A 19,929-nucleotide genomic window follows, 5' to 3' on the forward strand; every position below is an offset into this window, starting at 1 on the left:
TTAAATGTGAAATGTATAGGGTATACCCCCAAATTCTGAAACTTATTCTATTAGTCAGAACTCTTAAATCATTAACCACCCAGCTGAGTACCTTGCCACAACAGGTCACGTATGTAGCTAATAGGTAAATAATACAGATGCCTATAAATAAATTATAAAAAATGTATATTTGAGACACTACAAGCTGTTAGGCATCAGAGTAGCAGGATATGTTTTTGAACTCCCAGAGACATGGAAACTTGTGACATCAGGGTATTTCATACGAATTGCATCATGCTTCTCTTTCTCTTCTAACAAACCGGAATATATACTCGGGTTACTGGCAAATTAAGAAAATTCTCACTTACTAAACTGGGAAAGCCTACTCCAGATGGTAATCTGAAAGCATCAGCTATTTTCTTTTTCAAACTAATAGATCCATTCACATAATACTTTACAAATAAGTTTCTCATAACCTAGAAACTTCTGATAGGCAGTCAGGTAAGGATGAAAAATACTGAAGTTACATATAAATAAAAAGAATACAGTAGTGCTTTTATCAGATTACATATATCAAGCAAGAATAAAAATGCAAAAAGGATACAGTGAAGAGTTAAGGATTTCTCACTCAACAGTACTGTATCCAAATATCATGGTTTACATTACTTTGGTAATCATATCCCCTGCTTTGAAAAAGACCAATTTTCAGTTTTATTATATTAGTTAACAAAACTGCTTAGTATCAAGGATCATCTTTCAAGGGAAAGTGGTCACTACAAATTCATCTTCTAACTTGTCATGTAGATTAAACAGACAGACGGATACACTTTTAAACACAGAAAGTCTGGAAAGTTTAGTGAAAAGAGACCAGACATCCTGTTTTCGGATTTGCCACTGAATCTGTGCAGATCCTAGGATACTGCTGATTCTTAACTACTCCAAATCCAAGGCCTGGACAACTAGGCTCAAAACCTGGCTTCACGGCATGTCAATGTTACACACGTGGTTCAATATGGCAAGCTTGCTCAGCCTTCTTATCCTCAAGTGTCAAAGGGAAGAGTATCACCTGCCCTGTTGACTCTCAATAAAGTTTTAAGGAACAAAGGAGAGTGAAAGGAAACATATTTTGCAATCTGAAATATATGGCGTGACTATTACCTGAAATACCTAGCAGTGGACCTAATTCACAAGACTCCATATTATTATTTGGCATTAAAAAAACAAACAAAACCAGAAACGAACAGTAAACTATTTTAACCAGTAAGCCACTTCCTGTCAAAATCAAGAAAACGTGAGAAGTTAAAGCATGTTTCATTATAATCTGGAGAAAATGAAGGAGAAATATCTTTTAAATCTCCTCCTTTAAATTTATTTATTCAGAAGGAAAAGAAAATGTTTATAATAAAAGTACAAAATTTTTACACAGCTTCAAGGTAAGTTATTAGATAATAGCTACTAACCATGACAGGACCAAGATTCCCTTTGCTGGCTGATCAAATTCTACCTGGCAAAAATGCGACTCACCCCGGGTAACTGCTAACAGTCAAACATTTTAAGTCAACACTAAATTGTGAACCTCATTTTTAAATAGGAGCAAAACTTTTTAAGCTAAAAATGAGGCCAACACCTTGTATAAATAAGCTATTTAATGAATAAAAAAGCCAACTGAAAGTCCATGTACTCAATTTATAAAACTATCTCACTTAAGTGTCTTATCATATTTGCTCTTCATGTCAGCATGCACATCTACATTGTTCTAGTTCAAGTTAAGTAAGGCTTTAGCCTCTACCAGAGAAATGTTTCTGCAGTTTAATATAATGGAAATCAGAGCAGATGTTTTGTGAACCTAGTCCTTTGCTTGTATCAACACAACCCAAAGATTTAACAATTTTATTATTAACAGTCTTCTATTATAATCTACTGGGAATCCCAACTGTTGATTAAAAGACTTCTTCAGTCATCATCTCCACTGAAATGACACTTTGGATATGTGAAATCTGGTCCAAAGAAAATGCAGGAAAATGTTTATATGCTTTTTCTTTAAATTCTGCAAACTGAATTCAGAGGGATATACACTGTGTTCTTAACTATTTCTTACACTTTAGTGTGAAGAATCATTTGTGCAGCTTGTTAAACAGATCCCCTAACCCATTCCAGACCTAAAACTGCATTTTTAACAAACACATAAGACAAATCCTGATGCAGGTGGTTCCTGGACCACAGGGACTTTACAGCACTATTTCATACTTCCTTTGATCAAATAACTACAAGCAGTGCTTCAGGAGTTACACCGAGTTTTAAAGATCTGGTCATGAACACAAATTAACAAGAAAAGGGGAGGCGGGGGCAGACTTTAAAGCATGATGTTGGCAGTAAAGGAACTGGCATATGCTTGCTTGTTGCTTTTGAAATGGTGTCTTACACCACATTATGGATAGAATTTTAGGTTTAGATCTTATTTTAGAAGCAGAATGACGTTACAGCACTGACTTACAACTAGGACAGATAATTTGAGGATTCAAATAACCATCTGGGAAATTTTCTGTTGGGGGATAAAAAAAAGCGTTGACATTTATACCCTGCCTTGTTCCAAAAAAATTTAAAGCCACGGAACAGCTGTTTCGTTAACTGAAACCAATTAAAATTCAAAAGCTTTACTGTACTAATTCTTTCTTTACCAGCACTTAGAAACACTAAGTGCTTCTTTACCAACACTCTCAAAACAGACGTTTTCAGATGTTGGCAGATTAAACTATTAAAGAAGGGAAATGATCATTTCCACAGCCAGGGTATAAATTAGCGAATTGGGAAAACAATTCAAAGGCACATGAATCTATTTATGCAAAAAAAAGTTAAATCTAGAGGCTATTCATGTTACACTGATGAAAAAAAAAAACACCAAGTTTTTTCTTTTCTTGAAAAATGACCGTCAGCAAATATGGGTCACAGCTCAGAAACCCTGTGATACAGTTAAAAAAAAAAAACAAAAAAACCCTTTCTCAGGAATTTTTTCTTTAAAAGGGGTACCAGACTAGGAACGATCAGATCAAAAGCCTTCGTTCGTTTTTTTTTTTTTTTTTTTTTTTTTTAAATAAACAAAGAGACAGGATCATCTGAGGTGCCATGCAAACCCAACCAAACACTGTCAACATCCTGCTTTTTTGATGGACCTGGCTCTGCCCAGGGGACAAGCTCAGGTTGTGCGAAGTTTCTAAAGCGACGGAGCACAGCATCTCCGTGGCAGTCGTGGGTCCCTAAGCTGTCGGGGTTCACGCCCATCGAATCAGTCCTCCTTCCTAAGGAGTCGTGCAAGTTTGTCAAGTGAGGAGAGGCTTGGGTAGTGTATTGGGCGGGGGGGACCCTTCTCTTCCGCCCCTCGCAAGCTCCCCTGAACAAACACTCTGGGCCCGGGCATCCCAAACCCAACAGAGGACCGTGAGTGACAGGCGAGGGCTAGGCTGGAGCCCCCACGGCCCTGCCACGGGAAGGAGGCCGGAGCTGGGGGCGGTGGCTCCCGGCCTCCAGTCCGAGAGGGGCGGATACTGACCCGAGGACGCCAAGGCCGAGCCCAGCAGCACTGCCCAGAGCAGCAGCGTCAGCCCGACCCGGACCCGCATCCTGCTCCCAAGGGCCGCTGCCACCCCCTGGAGCTGTCTCTTCCGCCTCAGCCACCACCAGCTCAGCCTCCGCCGCCGCCGCCGCCGCCGCCGCCTCGCCGCTGCGCTTCCTGCTCTGGTCTCCTTCCTCCACCCCTTCCCAGACCTCCCTGTCCTAGCGGGCAGCCAATCCACACCCGCCGCCGCGTACGCCTCGCCCAATCGTCGCAGCCCTCCCCGCCCACCTAATTGCCCCGCCCTCGAGGTCAAGGATTCGACCAATCGCGACGCGCGATTCTCACACCGGCTTTCTCGGTTGGACCGCGGCCTCAGCGACATGGCCCCAGCTAATTGGTAAGCTCCTTGGTTTAACCATCCCGGAATCGGAGCGAGGGCCCGGAATTGGACGAGGGTAGTCACCCAGGAGACTACAATTCCCACAATGCACTTCATGGGCCTCGCTCTCCGCTGTGGCCTCTTGGGAAACGTAGTCCGTTGTGGGGCAATATCTAAAAGCGCCAGTTCTGTAGAAGTTAGGAGAACTTAGCTAACACCTGAACCAGACGCCCTCTCAAGGCCATGATCCCAGAAGTTGTTGTTTTATTTTTTTTGGCGCCAAGTAATTATCAAGAAGGGGCTTCTCCGGTGTGGTGCTAGTGGTAAAGAATCCTCCTGCCAATGCAGGAGACCTGGGTTCGATCCCTGTGTCGCAGAAGAACCCCTAGAGGAGGAAATGGCACCCTACTTCAGCATTCTTGTCTGGAAAATTCCATGAACAGAGGAGCCGGGCAGGCAACAGTTTGTGGGGCCCTCAAAGAGTCCCCCGGGACTGAGCGACCAAGTGCACAAATATGAAGAAACACACATTATAAGATTAAGAGTTTGTAGTGTGTTAACTCATTGGAAAAGACTCTGATGCTGGGAGGGATTGGGGGCAGGAGGAGAAGGGGACGACAGAGGATGAGATGGCTGGATGGCATCACTGACTCGATGGACGTGAGTCGCAGTGAACTCCGGGGGTTGGTGATGGACAGGGAGGCCTGGCGTGCTGCGATTCATGGGGTCGCAAAGAGTCGGACACGACTGAGCGACTGAACTGAACTGAAAGCTCTTCTTCCTCTTAGTTTTATTTAGAGAGTTTGGATTGGGCATAGTGATAACAGCACTGAGTAAAAAATACAATGGCTAGACTGAATGCGAGGTATTTCTTTTTAACTTACATGAAACAGTACCTGGTATAGGGTTACCAGGTTGGCACTCACTAACCGGCCTCCTTTCCCCTACAAAACAAAAGGAAATAAATCCTACCCAGTATCAGAAAAACATCTACTTCTGCTTTATTGATTACGCCAAAGCCTTTGACTGTGTAGATCACAACAAACTGGAAACTTTTTCAAGAGATGGGAATACCAGATTACCTTACCTGCCTCCTGAGAAATCTGTATGCAGGTCAATAACCAACAGTTGGAACTGGACATGGAACAACAGACTGGTTCCAAATTAGGAAAGGAGTACATCATGGCTGTATGTTGTCACCCTGCTTATTTAACTTACATGCAGAGTACATCATGTGAAATGCTGGGCTGGATGAAGCACAAGCTGGAATCAAGATTGCCAGGAGAAATATCAATAACCTCAGATATGCAGATGACACCACTCTTATGGCAGAAAACAAAGAACTAAAGAGGCACTTGATGAAAGTGAAAGAGGAGAGTGAAAAAGCTGGCTTAAAACTCAGCGTTCAAAAAACAAAGATCATGGCATCTGGTCCCATCACTTCATGGCAAATAGATGGGGAAACAATGGAAAGAAATAGTGACAGACTTTATTTTCTTGGGCTTCAAAATCACTGCAGATGGTGACTGCAGCCATGAAACTAAAAGATACTTGATCCTTGGAATAAAAGCTATGACCAACCTAGAAAGCATATTAAAAAGCAGAGACATTACATTGCTAACAAAGGTTGATCTAGTCAAAGCCATAGTTTTTCCAGTAGTCAGGTATGGATGTGAGAGTGGTACTGTAAAGGAAGCTGAGCACTGAAGAATTGATGCTTTTGAGCTGTGGTATTGGAGAAGACTCTTGAGAGTCCCTTGGACTGCAAGGATATCCAACTAGTCAATCCTAAAGAAAATCAACCCTGAATATTCATTGGAAGGACTGATGCTGAAGCTGAAACTCTGATCCTTTGGCCACCTAATGCGAAGAACAGACTTATTGGGAAAGACCCTGATGCTGGGAAAGATTGAGGGCAGGAGGAGAAGGGGTTGACAGAGGATGAGATGGTTGGATGATATCACTGAGTTGATGGACATGAGTTTGAGCAAGCTCTAGGAGTTATTGATGGACAGGGAAGCCTGGCGTGCTGCAGTCCATGTGGTTGCAAAGAGCCAGACACAACTGAGCAACTGAACTGACTAACAGATCATGTCAATACTAGTTATTTTTACAAGGGTCACCAGATAATAATAATCTGGAAAAGGGGGCCAACAGTCTTTGAAAAACCCTTTCACACATTTGTGCTCATCACTCTCCTTTTGTCAGTTACATTGTTCTCTTCATTGACTACCTAGGTCTTAGGTTGACTAGGTTCAGGTATCTAGGTTGACATATTTGGAGATAAAGGTGACAGTGATTACATTGCGGAAGCGGAAATAGTCTTGTGTGTTAAGTACCAACTCCAGCATGCTCTCATGAGGTAGCAGGGCAGTGGCTTAATGCTCCTGCTCCTTCAAAAACTGTGTCATTCTGTTTTCCTTAGCATTCACCCACGGTCAACTCTTAGGTCTGGAACCTAGACATTCTGAGTTCGGGATTTTGGAGAAGTTTACTCTGGACAAGAATCTTGATACCATTTGTGTTCCATCTTCTCTGATGAAGAGTCCTCTTTTCCAGGAAAAGGATAAAAAAAACACAAAAACTGTTGTTCAACATTCACGTTGGAGAGGACGAAGGACAAATGCTGTCCCTTGAAAAAGAGTTCTCTTTTCTAATACTAAAAAGTATTAGCACCATTCCTCTCTATTTTTGTCACTAACAGTGCTTCCTTCGAGTTCCTCTGATCTTTAAATTATAGAGTAAAATCTAGTATATTATGTGGCCATTTTCCCCTTTCTCACTGAAAACTTCCCTGCTGGCCCTCATTTTCCCTTACCTGCCTGATGCACCTGAGTTCTAGCCATATTCACCAACACCATTCTCTCTTCCCTCTAACCTAAACTACATACCACAGCCAGATTAATTTCCCTTAAACACTGCTTTCATCTGCTTTTTCAAAAATTTCCAATAGCTGGCTTTGTCATAGATTAAAAAAAAATTGGAACATCTTCTGACAAAATAGGAACTTGTACAGATAGTTGTACTTTCTTGGGGGGATTATTGGGAAAGGAACTTCTGCGTTCCACAAGAGAAGCAGTGATTATCTGATTGATAAGATTGAGGAAAGCTCACTGCTTGGTTAAAATCTAACTTCATCTTTTTTCATCTTTTTTCTTTACTGAGTGCTTCTTACATTGAAAGCCCTGTGCTAGGCACTGCACCGATAAATTGCCAACTTCTCCTTTACTATTTTCTCGATTTCTGCATTAACACTCTCTTGTTTTCTCTTGGGCTCCTTTGCCGTCTGCCCACTGCTCTGCTGCTGCTTCTTAGCCACAACCCTGGCATCTTCCCAGGTTCACTGGCAGTTCATCTTAGCTGAGCCTTCTCCTTTCAGGCCAGTCTTCATTAATCCTTATTTCTCTGAGTGTCTGCAGAACAGTCACAAACTTGCCTTTTAAATTTGTGGTAGTTTGCTGAGACCAAAGACAATTATACAATTAAGTGTATAGGTATATAGCATTGAACTTGTCATCTACTAACCTTAGATGATCATTGATTAATGATGTGTGTGTGTACTTAGTTGCTCCATTGTGTCCAGCTCTTTGCGAGCCCATGGACTATAGCCTGCCTGGCTCCTCTGCCCGTGGAATCTTCCAGGCAAGAATATTGGAATGGGGTGCCGTTTCCTCCTACTCCAGAGGAGCTTCCAGACCCAGGGATTGAACCCAAGTCTCCTGCATGGCAGGTGGATTCTTTACCACTATTGCCTCCTGGGAAGCCCTGATTAATAGATACACCTTACCAATAAAGTGTTCTAACAATATTTTCAAAGCACATGTTGTGTACCATAGATTAATCTTAAAATATCTACCATAATTTTATCTTACAGGAAATATTAAGGAGCCCTTGTGCCCCTATTACACAGGAAATTTACTTCACTCCTATTCACCTCATCTGAAAAACAGATATGTTGTTCATTCCCTTTTCACCAAGTCACTAGGTCTATTGTGAAGTTCAAAAGAGATATGGGGTAAGGAGGAGTGATTTCTTCATTATAGAATTGCCTACACATGTTATTTCTTACTGATTTTTTTTTGAGGCAAAGGAGCAAAACAAGTTAAAATTAGTTTTTATTAAGACTTATAAAGTTAACTTTATTACCTTAATTGGAAAAGGGTTTAGAGCTGCTAAAGCTATTGTCTTAGGCCAGAAATGAGTTACTGACATGTTCTGAGACCTTAACACCCTGGGGAAATTCTAAGCCTCCTGAGCAGGTCTATAAAATGGTGTGGGAAAGCCAGGTTTATTTTGTCAGTCTGCTACCTTGCATGATGATTAATTAGTGAAAAGGTAGTAGATTTTCCATGGCTTTATCCAGACTGAGCACACACTCCTCAAGGTTTCCTGCCAACATTCCCAGTTAAGTTGTGTACTCAGTCAATTTGCACAAAATGTTAGCATTATTTATTAATTCATAGACTGCTTTACTATTTGCTCAGCTGTCTGTACCCTGTTCTACTTGCTAATGTCAGTGTCCTAGTTCATTGTTACAGATTTCCAAGTTACAGAACACCTTTTTGCTCTGCATTACAACACAGCATAGGACCCAGAGGAGGTAGACAATAAGTGGCTTGTTATTCCGTTGAAATTGATGTGACCTTATTCTATTGAAATGAATCAAACAATCCATAATTATTCAGAACCTCTGGAATGTGTTGAGCACGTGAATTCAGCTTGCTCTTCGTTTAAGGATGGTGACATAGCCCTCAGAGCCTTTTCCTGAGAACAGAGTGATGATCAGCATTTCTAGTCAAGTATCCTTACCCATGTTATTTTTAGAGATCTATTTGAGTTGGCAAAAATATGTGAAGGCTGCCAGTGCTTGAATTATTGTATCTGCCAGTGCAGGATTAGGGAAAGAGGAGGAATTGTAGGTTTTCCCCTCAGGGCTTGGAAAAGAAGGTATTTTCTTTCAGGTAGATGAGGGGAATCAAAGTCATTATTTTTATGTTTGTTTTTCATGGATAAATGAAAATCTAGGTCCTTGCATCGTATTGTAAGGTAGAACCTGGCATCTCTTTCTGCACATTCTGAGCTCCTTGAGTAAGTGGATAATGGTTTTATATCCCATTGTATCACCTGGAATTCCAGATTGTATATGGCAAGTCAATAGTTAGTAATCAAAAGAAACAAGCATTAAATGTTCCAGTCACTTTCTATAACTGTCTTGTAGAAGTCAAGTGTAGATCCAAGATTGCAGAGAAGTGTATGCAATATACTACCTAAGTGTGTAGCAACAGAATGAATGGGGTTGGGTGTGTGCGTGTAAGGCTCTGTTTACCAAGTTTCATCCAGAACGGACATTTACTTTGGAGGTGTGTATTCTTTCTGAGCAGTATTGACTCACAACAGATAAAGGATAAGTCAGGATAGCTTTATACCTTGAATAAACACACAGGCATCATTTGACCTGTTTTTTTCATAAATTTAACTTCCCTGGTGGCTCAGATGGTAGAGTGTCTGTGTACAATGCAGGAAACCTGGGTTCAATCCCCGGGTTGGGAAGATCCCCCTGGAGAAGGAAATGGTAACCCACTCCGGTATTCTTTCCTGGAAAATCCCATGAACTGAGGAGCCTGGTAGGCTACAGTCCATGGGGTTGCAAAGAGTTGGACACAACTGAGTGACTTCACTTTCTTTTCACTTCTTTCTGGAGAAAGGCTGGGTTATAATTAAATTTCAGTAAGAATTTGATTAAGTGAATTGTAGAAAATGGAGATAAACCAATGGGAGCTCCCATTAGATTCAGAATACTTAGCTCCTCTGTAGATGGCAGTGTGTTTCATTTGTGAATGTTGGGTTAGGGACATTATGTTCATAGGATAATCTTTCCTTTCTTCCTTCATTGGTTCAACAAATATTTGGGTGGCACAGTCAATGGCCTCCAGCCAAAGATCAACCAAAGGAATACACCAGTCGTTGAACATACTCATTGCAGTACTTACTGCAATGAGGAAGAACACACACACTGAAGGGTGTTTCAGGATGGGGGATTTAAATGAAAACTGTTATAGAATTTGGGATTTAGCTGGGTGATTTGTGGGAGAATCCAGGGAAGCCAGGTTTACTCTCGACTGGATGCTATTAGAAGTACCCCTGATTTCTATAATTTGGTAGAGATCTATTGATAAACCCCCTTGGACTGCAAGGAGATTCAACCAGTCCATCCTAAAGGAGATCAGTCCTGGGTGTTCATTGGTAGGACTGATGTTGAAGCTGAAACTCCATTACTTTGTCCACCTGATGCAAAGAGCTGACTCATTTGAAAAGACCCCGATGCTGGGAAAGATTGAGGGCAGGAGGAGAAGGGGACAACAGAGGATGGGATGGTTGGATGGCATCACCGACTCGATGGACATAGGTTTGGGTGGACTTCGGGAGTTGGTGATGGACAGGGAGGCCTGGCATGCTGCAGTTCATGGGGTTGCAAATAATCGGATATGACTGAGCGACTGAATTGAATTGAACTGAATCGATGAACTGCATCTTAAGGGAGACGGGACTAGAAGGAGGATAAAGCTGTCATTGGTGAAGAAGCAGCAGTTACTCATTTGGGCCAAGAGAGGACGCATTTAGTGTTTTGCGAGTGACACAGGGAACTTGTTTTTGTCTGTGCTTGGGTAAAATTATGAAATCATTGTATCTTGGTCTCAGGGTAACCTGTCTGCGGGTGGTATTCTGTGACACTGTTTATGTCCAATGGGAGAACAGCAGGGCCTAGGTGTGCGTGCCAAGGGCGGCTTCTGAATGTCGTGGGCTGCTCTTTGTTTATCCTTCTCAGCCCCTCCTGTGAGGCCCCTGATGCTGGGGATTCCGCAATCCACACAACACACAAAAGTTACAGAGTTTATATTCTAGTAGGAGGAGAAAAAAAGAATAAATTATACTATATTAGAAGATGATAAATGCTCTAGAGAAAAACCCTAGAACAGAAGGAATTAGGATTCGAAGGGGAGGGTTGGGATCACTTAAATTGAAAGAAAGGAAGTCAGGAGGTTTCCCTGTAATACACATGTTTGAACAAAGATTTATATTGATGACTGTACTAAGCCATAAAGATGTGAGAGTGAGAAACCTTTGGGAATAAGGAGAAGGAAACAAAGATTCCAGGGGAAAACCCCACCTGTTGTGCTCTAAGAACAGCAAGGAGGCCAGTGCTGCAGAGGGACTTGCAAGTGAAGGGGAGGTCAGAGAAGAGATGGGGCCGGATGGTTTAGGGATTTGCTGTCAATATTAAGGGGTAACCAGAACACTACTTTATAATACTCAGAGACTGACTATCTGGAAGTGTGGCTAGAATAAGGGCCTAGAGTTTTCCCCTGTGCTGCGCTGCAATGACCAATTAATTACACAAATGTCTTTGTTAATCGTTTGGCCATATGCTAAAGTGGCCATTTCCCTCATAGCTCAGTCGGTAGAGTCTGCCTGCAATACAGGAGACCTGGGTTAGATTTCCGGGTAGGGAAGATCCCCTGGAGAAGGAAATGGCAACCCATTCCAGTATTCTTGCCTAGAAAATCCCATGGACAGAGGAGCCTGGTGGGCTATGGTCTATGGCGTTGCAAGAGTCGGACAGGACTGAGCAAATAAGCACGCAGCAGTATGCTAAAGTAACCAATTAAATCAATTGTATTTAAAAGTTTGATTCATAGGAAGTTCTTACACTGGTTAGAAATAGAGATGGATAAGTGTAAAATAGCCATTATCAAGAGAAGGATGGTCAAGTAAGTATTTTCAAAATATTGAAGTAATACTGTAAATACAATCCCTTTTGAAGTAAATTAGGAATTTTGATCATCTCCTATACTTGAATAGGCCCCACCTATGCTGGGATGACTTTGTATAAATCTAACTCAAAGAGGTGCATTAACAAAATACTAAATATATGTTACATATATTAAAATAACATCACTAAATATCAATATCAATAAATTTAACAGTAATTAAACAATTAACTAAATAAATGTCAATAAATTAAATAAAAATTAGTAAATTAAGTATATATTAAGAAATCAAATATATATTCATATAATCACGGTAAACATGTGTATACACAAACACACATGTATATAATTAAAACAATTGAGAATAAATTGCAGACATGATACCTCTTTATCCCTACATGTATTAGTATGTATTTTTTGAAAACAAAGCCTTGGAAATCCCATGGAGAGATGAGTGTGAGCGTGGCAGGCTACACTCCATGGGGGTCACAAAAGAGTCACACCACATAGCTATTAAACAACAACAACAGATAATCACAGAACTGTTCACAAAGTTAGGAATTTACCACTGATTCAAATACTGCCGTCTAATCTACCAATGTTATTCAGATTGTCCTGGTTAGTCATGTCTCCTTAGTCACCCTTTAACGTAGTACATTTAATGTGGTAATCCTTTAATGCCGTAATCCTTTAATGTGGTGCAGTTCTTGAAGGTGCGTGTGCGACTGTGTTTCCCTGAACCTCACTATATTGACATTTTTAAAGTGTTTAAATAAGTTATCTCCTAGAATGTACCCAAATTTCAGTTTGTGCCATTACTCACACTTGGTAAGAATACCTTAGAGGTGATGCTGAATTCTTCTCAGTGCATCAGGTCAGGAACCAAATGCTGGTGGTTAGTCCAAATCCTGGCAGTAATAACTTTGATCAGTTGCTTAAGGAGAGATGCCTCCACTATATTTTTCATTTGTAATTAACATGTATCTTGTAGAAGGTACTTTGAGACTTTGTAACCATCTCATTAGCCCTCAAACAGTCACCTACTAGCTTTACCAGGTGTATTCATGTTTCTTGCCTGAATCAATACTTACTATGGTGATTGACAAATGGTTATTTACTAATTCCATCATTCTTTCTGAATTTATTATTAGCTTTCTAGTGTAGGCAGAGCATTATCTTTTAATTTATTTATTCATTTAATTAATTTACATTGGTACAGACCCGTGTATTCTTTCAGTTCAGTGCAGTTCAGTCGCTCAGTCATGTCCAATTCTTTGTGACCCCATGGACTGCAGCACGCAAGGCTTGCTGTCCATCACCAACTCCCGGAGTTTACCCAAACTCATATCCATCGAGTCAGTGCGGCCATCCAGCCATCTCATCCTCTGTCGTCCCCTTCTCCTCCTGCCCCCAATCCCTCCCAGCATCAGGGTGTTTTTCAAAGAGTCAGCTCTTCACATCAGGTGGCCAAAATATTGGAGTTTCAGCTTCAACATCAGTCCTTCCAATGAACATGCAGAACTAACCTCCTTTAGGATGGACTGGTTGGATCTCCTTGTAGTCCAAGGGACTCTCGAGAGTCTTCTCCAACACTACAGTTCAAAAGCATCAATTCTTCGGCGCTCAGCTTTCTTTATAGTCCAACTCTCACATCCATACGTGACGACTGAAAAAACCATAGCCTTGACTAGACGGACCTCTGTTGGCAAAGTAATGTCTCTGCTTTTTAATATGCTATCTAGGTTGGTCATAACTTTCCTTCCAAGGAGTAAGTGTCTTTTAATTTCATGGCTGCAGTCACCATGAAGTGATTTTGGAGCTCCCCAAAATAAAGTCTGCCACGGTTTCCACTGTTTCCCTATCTATTTCCCATGAAGTGATGGGGCCTGATGCCATGATATTTGTTTTCTGAATGTTAAGCTTTAAGCCAACTTTTTCACTCTCCTCTTTCACTTTTATCAAGAGGCTCTACTTCTTCACTTTCTGCCATAAGGGTGATGTCATCTGCATATCTGAGGTTATCAATATTTCTCCCAGCAATCTTGATTTTAGCTTGTGCTTCATCCAGCCCAGAGTTTCTCATGATGTACTATGCATATAAGTTAAATAAGCAGGGTGACAATATACAGCCTTGATGTACTCCTTTTCTTATTTGAAACCAGTTCTAACTGTTGCTTCCTGACCTGCATACAGATTTCTCAAGAGGCAGGTCAGGTGGTCTGATATTCCCATCTCTTTATTCAATAGCTTATAATCTTCATTATCATTATTATTTTGATGTTCAGATCGCCTCAGATTTGGCCAGTGAGTACTCCTTCAAACTGACTCCTACATTTTTTTGACATGTCCCCATCATTTTTGTTTTGCTTTTCCTAACCCAGCACTGGAACCAGACATTTCTCCAAAGAAGCCTGCTTTCTTTCAGTGGAGAAGGTGTTTACATTCCAGGAATACCCATCGCTACTGTGGTTTTAATGCTTCTAAAAATCTCTGAGTGGACTCAGTTGGGAAGTGAGTGTCTGTGTGTCTGTGTATGTATATAAACATGTGAATGCACACACACACCTATAATACACATATACATAGCCATACACATCTGTGCCTGTTTCTGTATTTATCTTTCTATATATTAAAACCTCTGAGGAAATGAACATCTGACATCCAGAATTGAGCCATAGAAAAAATAGAAGAAAGTATTTGTAGTATTGTACTCTTGAAAAAAATGATCCAGTGATATCAGGGTACTAGCTCTTCTTTTCTCAACATAGATGACATGGTAGCAGTGGATTGCATTCTGAACAGCTGCTGCAAACTTTGTGCACCGGCCTACACTCTGGTCCTGTGCTTCAAACACTCACAGTGCCTCTTCAAATAAAGACAACTCCCCTGCCCTTTCCTGCATCATGAATCTCTGCAGTTCTTCAGTTGCTTCTCCTTTCTCTTGTCTCTCTCTGTTCTTTCTCTGGCCCTCTAATCACACCAGGTCTTCATTAGTGAGCTCCTCAAGCTGCACAGCGAGGAGTTTGTGTGCACCATCTTTTCACCTTGCCCCACTCTCTCTATGATTTTCACTTTTTATTCCATTGTTATCGCTTGGTGCTTCTTAGCAGGACCAGCTACATCACTGCTGCTTTTGTGCTTGCTTCTAGACATCCTGGGCTTGAAAGAAAGATACTATACTATTGTATGCTATACAGTATTATACAGTAAAGTACACAAAAGCAAAACCATTCACAGAGGATGCATGCATATGTCAATGAACACCAGACATGTGTACTAACTTAACATGATTGGACATAAGAACATGTGTTCATATCTTTGAAAGTTTGCAACTCGAATGTTTATATGTAGTGGAAGTGTTGTAGACATGTTTTAAAGTGGATACAACTGGTGGGACTGCAAAGGCTTTCAACTGCTGAGGAAAATTGTTTGATAGTAGTTCTTATACATCAAAACATACACTTTCAAAATACCCACCTTCTGGTGACTGGATAAACAAGCAGTAGTATATTTAATCAATGGAATACTACTTAGCAAAAAAAAAAAAAAAAAAAAAAAAAGGAAAAGACTGACTGGTTTTTACACATCATTGATAAATCATAAGAACCTTATGTCGAGTAAAAGAAACCAGACGGAAAAGAGAATACATCGTTCATGATTTTATTCATGTGGAGCTCAAGAACAGGTGAGACTAATTATAGAGAGGAGACTCAGAATAGCAGCTGCTTGGTGTGAGGGTGGGTAGGGCCACTGGCAAGAGGCAGGAGGGAAATTTTGGATAATGGCACCTTCAATAGTCTAATTAGAGGGTAGTTCACATGAGTAGATACATTTGTCGGAATTCACAGATCCATGCTTTTTACTGTACACAAACGATATGTTGGGGCAGGCACAATAAGGAACCCTCCCAGAAGGTGTTCATGTCCTAATCCCCAAACCTGTGACTATGTCACCTTATAAGGTGTAGGGCTTTGCTGATGGGATCAAGTTAAGTGTCTGGAGATCGGAAGATTCTCCTGGATTATCCAGATTGTCTAAATCACAATCATTCTTACAAGAGGGAGGCAGGAGGCTCCCTGTCAGAAGGAGAAGATGTGATGATGGAGGCAGGGGTGATGCCATTGCTGAAAGGGAGTCATGCATTCAAGGGAAGACAGCCTCTAGAAGCTGGAAAAGGCAAGGCATGGGTTTTCCCTTAGAACCTCCAGAAGTTACACGGCCATGCTAGTTTCTTGATTTCAGCCTTAGAAGGTCTAGTTTTGGACTTCTGACATCCAGAACTGTAAGAGTATAAATCTGTGTCCCAAACCACTGAATTTCCAGTAGTTTGTTAAAAAGTAAAAGTGAAAGTCGGTCAGTCACGTCCGACTCTTTGCAACCCCATGGACTGTAGCCCACCAGCCTCCTATGTCCATGGACTTTAGGCAAGAGTACTGGAGTGGGCTGCCATTCCCTTCTGTAGGGGATCTTTGCAACCCAGGGATCTAACCCAGGTCTCTCGCATTGTGGGCTGATTCTTTACCATCTGAGCCACCAGGGAAGCCCATGAATACTGGAGTGGGCAGCCATTCCCTTCTCCAGCGGATCTTCCTGACCCAGAAATGGAACTGGGGTCTCCTGCATTACAGGTAGATTCTTCACCAGCTGAGCTACCAGAAAGTCCATAGCCACAATAGGAGACTAATATATACCTCATTTTAAAATTTATTTAAAAATACAACTCTTAAAGAGCAGTCTCAGATGGTACCAAAAAAATAAAAGCCCCATTGTAGAACAGACCTGAGTTCCATTCTGGACTGTGTCACCCGCTAGCTTAGCCAGGGAACCTTTGTCAAGTTACGCAACATCCCTGAGGCTCAGTTTCTTAATCTACGAGCTCAGAATCACTAAATCACTATTGCCTTGCTTCTCAGACTTGTCATGAATACTATAAGCAATAAAATAAGAAAAGATTCTGTCCACAGAAGACCGAAAAGGTAAACTTCATTATTGCTGGACTTGTCATCCATCACAAATGCATGACTGACTAATGGTGATCAGGCAGTTTGAATTTTCCCTCTGGTATGAAAGATAATTAGAGTAGAGGGGCAAAGGTCACGTGGAGAACTTATCAGGCTGTTCTTGTTCATGTTTTTAAAAACAAATTTTTATTTTGAAATACTTTAAGACTCAAAAGACATTGCAAAATAGGTTATCTATTCATTTTCAAAGGGTGCTTATTACTTCTATTTATTCCACTCCTTGGAGAAGGCAATGGCACCCCAATCCGGTACTCTTGCCTGGAAAATCCCATGGACGGAGGAGCCTGGAAGGCTGCAGTCCATGGGGTCGCTGAGGGTCAGACAACGACTGAGCGACTTTGCTTTCACTTTTCACTTTCATGCATTGGAGAAGGAAATGGCAACCCACGCCAGTGTTCTTGCCTGGAGAATCCCAGGGATGGGGGAGCCTGGTGGGCTGCCGTCTATGGGGTTGCACAGAGTCGGACACGACTGAAGTCATTTAGCAGCAGCAGCAGCAGCCACCTTCCACTCCTACTTGCAATCTGGGCGGATCCTAGATTTGCTCAGTGTCCAATCATATTGGAGTAACTAAGTAACAGAAGTAACTAAGGTTTGCTGTGAACTTGCACTGTGGTAGCACTTTACACACTTGGTTGTCATTTACACTTGATACTAATGGTAACATGAGAGGGGTGCTTCCGTTTTTCCTATTTTGTAGACAGGGAAACTGAGGCATAGAAATGGTTAGTAACTTCCCCAAGCTGAGTGTGGGCACCAGGATTTCAGCCTGGCTCCTGACTTTAGAGACCAAGCACAAACAGGAAGAAGGTATCTTCTCCATATCACAGAATCACTTAGAGACATTTCTATATTTTATATACAAATATACATGCAAGAGAGCTTCCTTGGTGGCTCAGTGGTAAAGAATCTGCCTTCCAATGCAGGAGATGTGGGTTCTATTCCTGGATCGGGAAGATCCCCTGAAGAAGGAAATGGCGACCCACTCCAGTATTCTTGCCTGGAAAATCCCATGGGCAGAGGAGCCTGGCGGGCTACAGTTCATGGGGTCATGAAGAGTAGGATGTGACTGAACAACTGAACAATGATAGGTGCAAAAGGAGTGCATGCACACATATGAGGGATGGGTTTTTGTGCTAAGTCAAGGACTAAAGGCAAAAAAGGATTTATGATAAAAAGAGGGGAGGAAAAAATTGGAGACCATCTGGAAACAGTAAGCAACCTTAGCAATTTTTAAAAAGCCCTTGGGACTTTCCTGGCTGTCCAGTGGTTAAGATTTCGCCTTCCAATGTGGGGGGCGGAGGGGGATGGGATTCAAACTCTGGTCAGGGAGCCAAGATCCCGCACGCCTTGGGGCTAAAAAATAAAACAGAAGCAATAAGGTAATAAATTCAGTAAAGACTTTAAAAATGGTCTGCATAAAAAATAAAAATAGAGGCATTGATTAGTTGGCAACTAAGAAAGAGGGTGACCTGGGTGTTTTGTCCTAGAGCAGTCTCAGTTCAGTTCAGTTCAGTTCAGTTGCTCAGTGATGTCTGACTCCTTGTGACCCCATGGACTGCAGCACGCCAGGCCTCCCTGTCCATCACCAACTCCCGGAGTTTACTCAAACTCATGTCCATTGAGTTGGTGATGCCATCCAACCATCTCATCCTCTGTCGTCCCCTTCTCCTCCTGCCTTCAATCTTTCCCAGCATCAGGGTCTTTTCAAATGAGTCAGTTCTTCACATCAGGTGGCCAAAGTACTGGAGTTTCAGCTTCAACATTAGTTCTTCCAATGAATGTTCAGGACTGATTTCCTGTAGGATGGACTGGTTGGATCTCCTTGCAGTCCAAGGAACTCTCAAGAGTCTTCTCCAACACCACAGTTCAAAAGCATCAATTCTTCAGCACTTAGCTTTCTTTATAGTTCAACTCTCACATCTATACATGACCACTGGAAAAACCGTAGCTTTGACTAGATGGACCTTTGTTGGCAAAGTAATGTCTCTGCTTTTTAGTCTCTCTAAAGGTACCTGACACCATTTTCAGTTATTCATGAATTCTCCAGAACACCTTGGGAGTTTAGTTGGGGAGCAGGCAGGACAGGGGCCTCTAGGAAAGAGGGCCAGGTCCCTATGTCCACTTCTCTGTGCTCATTGGCCAGGCCTCCACCATTTTCCTCATCAGAATCTCTCACTTGTCAGGCTTAAGAGATGAGTTCATTGCTTAATAGCAATTAATTTCATCTCCAAGTTCTGACAAGTCTTGTCCCCTAATGTTTCTTGAAAGTTTTGCTCCCTTTTCTATTTCAGTGGCCACCGTCCTAGTCACAACTCCCATTACTTCATGCTACATAAACTAGCCGATGGGACCATCACTCCTCAGACGCATTTTCCTCAAACTCTCTTGCTTAAGAAGTTATAAGGGGGGGCTTCCCTGGTGATTCAGTAAAGAATCTTCCTGACAATGCAGGACACATGGATTCAATCCCTTATCTGGGAAGATCCCACATGCCACAGAGCAACTAAGTCTGTGTACCACAGCTACTGAGTCTGAGTTCTAGAACCCAGGAGTGGAAACTACGGAGCCCATGGGCTCCAAGTACTGAAGCCCACACCCCCTAGAGCTTGTGCTTTGCAACAAGAGAAGCTACCACAGTGACAAGACTGTGCACTGAAACTAGAGAAAAGTCCACGCAGCAACGAAGACCCAGCACGGCCAGACATAAATAATTAAAAAAAAAAAAAGAAGCTATGAGGGTTTCCTGTAATCATAGGCAATGAGTTCAAATTCCCCCATGTGACCACCAAGCATCTTTTTTCTCTCCTGCCCTCTACATCTCCAATCTTATATTTTTTCCCCTAATATATTTGGATTAGGGCAGCTTGTGCTGCCGTACAAAATAATATAGACTGGGTGGGTTAAGGGACTTCCAGGGGGCACTGGTGGTAAAGAATCCACCTGCCAATGCAGGAGACATAAGAGACTAGGGTTCAACCATTGGGTCAGAAAGATCCTGTGGAGGAGGGTATGGCAACCCACTCCAATATTCTTGCCTGGAGAATCCTATGGACAGAGGAGCCTGGTGGGCTAAGAGTTGGACATGACTGACATGACTTAGCACGCACACACGCGTGGCTTAAAGAACAGAATTTACTTCTCACAGTTCTGAATGCTGGAAGTCCGAGATTAGGGTGTGTGTTGCTGGGTTCTGGTGAGAGCTTTCTTGCAGACAGATGCCTTTTT

The 19,929-nt window shown here is 42.0% G+C and overlaps 1 protein-coding gene across 2 annotated transcripts in view; it reads right to left on the reverse strand.

The window, feature by feature from the left end:
- Positions 1-3,731, reverse strand: part of SEL1L (SEL1L adaptor subunit of SYVN1 ubiquitin ligase) — a 62,933-nt gene extending 59,202 nt beyond the window's left edge. For both annotated transcript variants that reach the window (XM_055538824.1, XM_055538823.1), the window contains exon 1: positions 3,527-3,731. In XM_055538824.1, the coding sequence (XP_055394799.1) occupies positions 3,527-3,596 (70 nt within the window). In that variant the 5' untranslated portion in view covers positions 3,597-3,731. The remainder of the gene's footprint in view (positions 1-3,526) is intronic.
- Positions 3,732-19,929: the final 16,198 nt, after the last annotated feature.

The sequence above is a fragment of the Bubalus kerabau genome, chromosome 10 (assembly GCF_029407905.1).
Source record: "Bubalus kerabau isolate K-KA32 ecotype Philippines breed swamp buffalo chromosome 10, PCC_UOA_SB_1v2, whole genome shotgun sequence".
In the NCBI taxonomy this organism is placed as follows: Eukaryota; Metazoa; Chordata; class Mammalia; order Artiodactyla; family Bovidae; genus Bubalus; species Bubalus kerabau.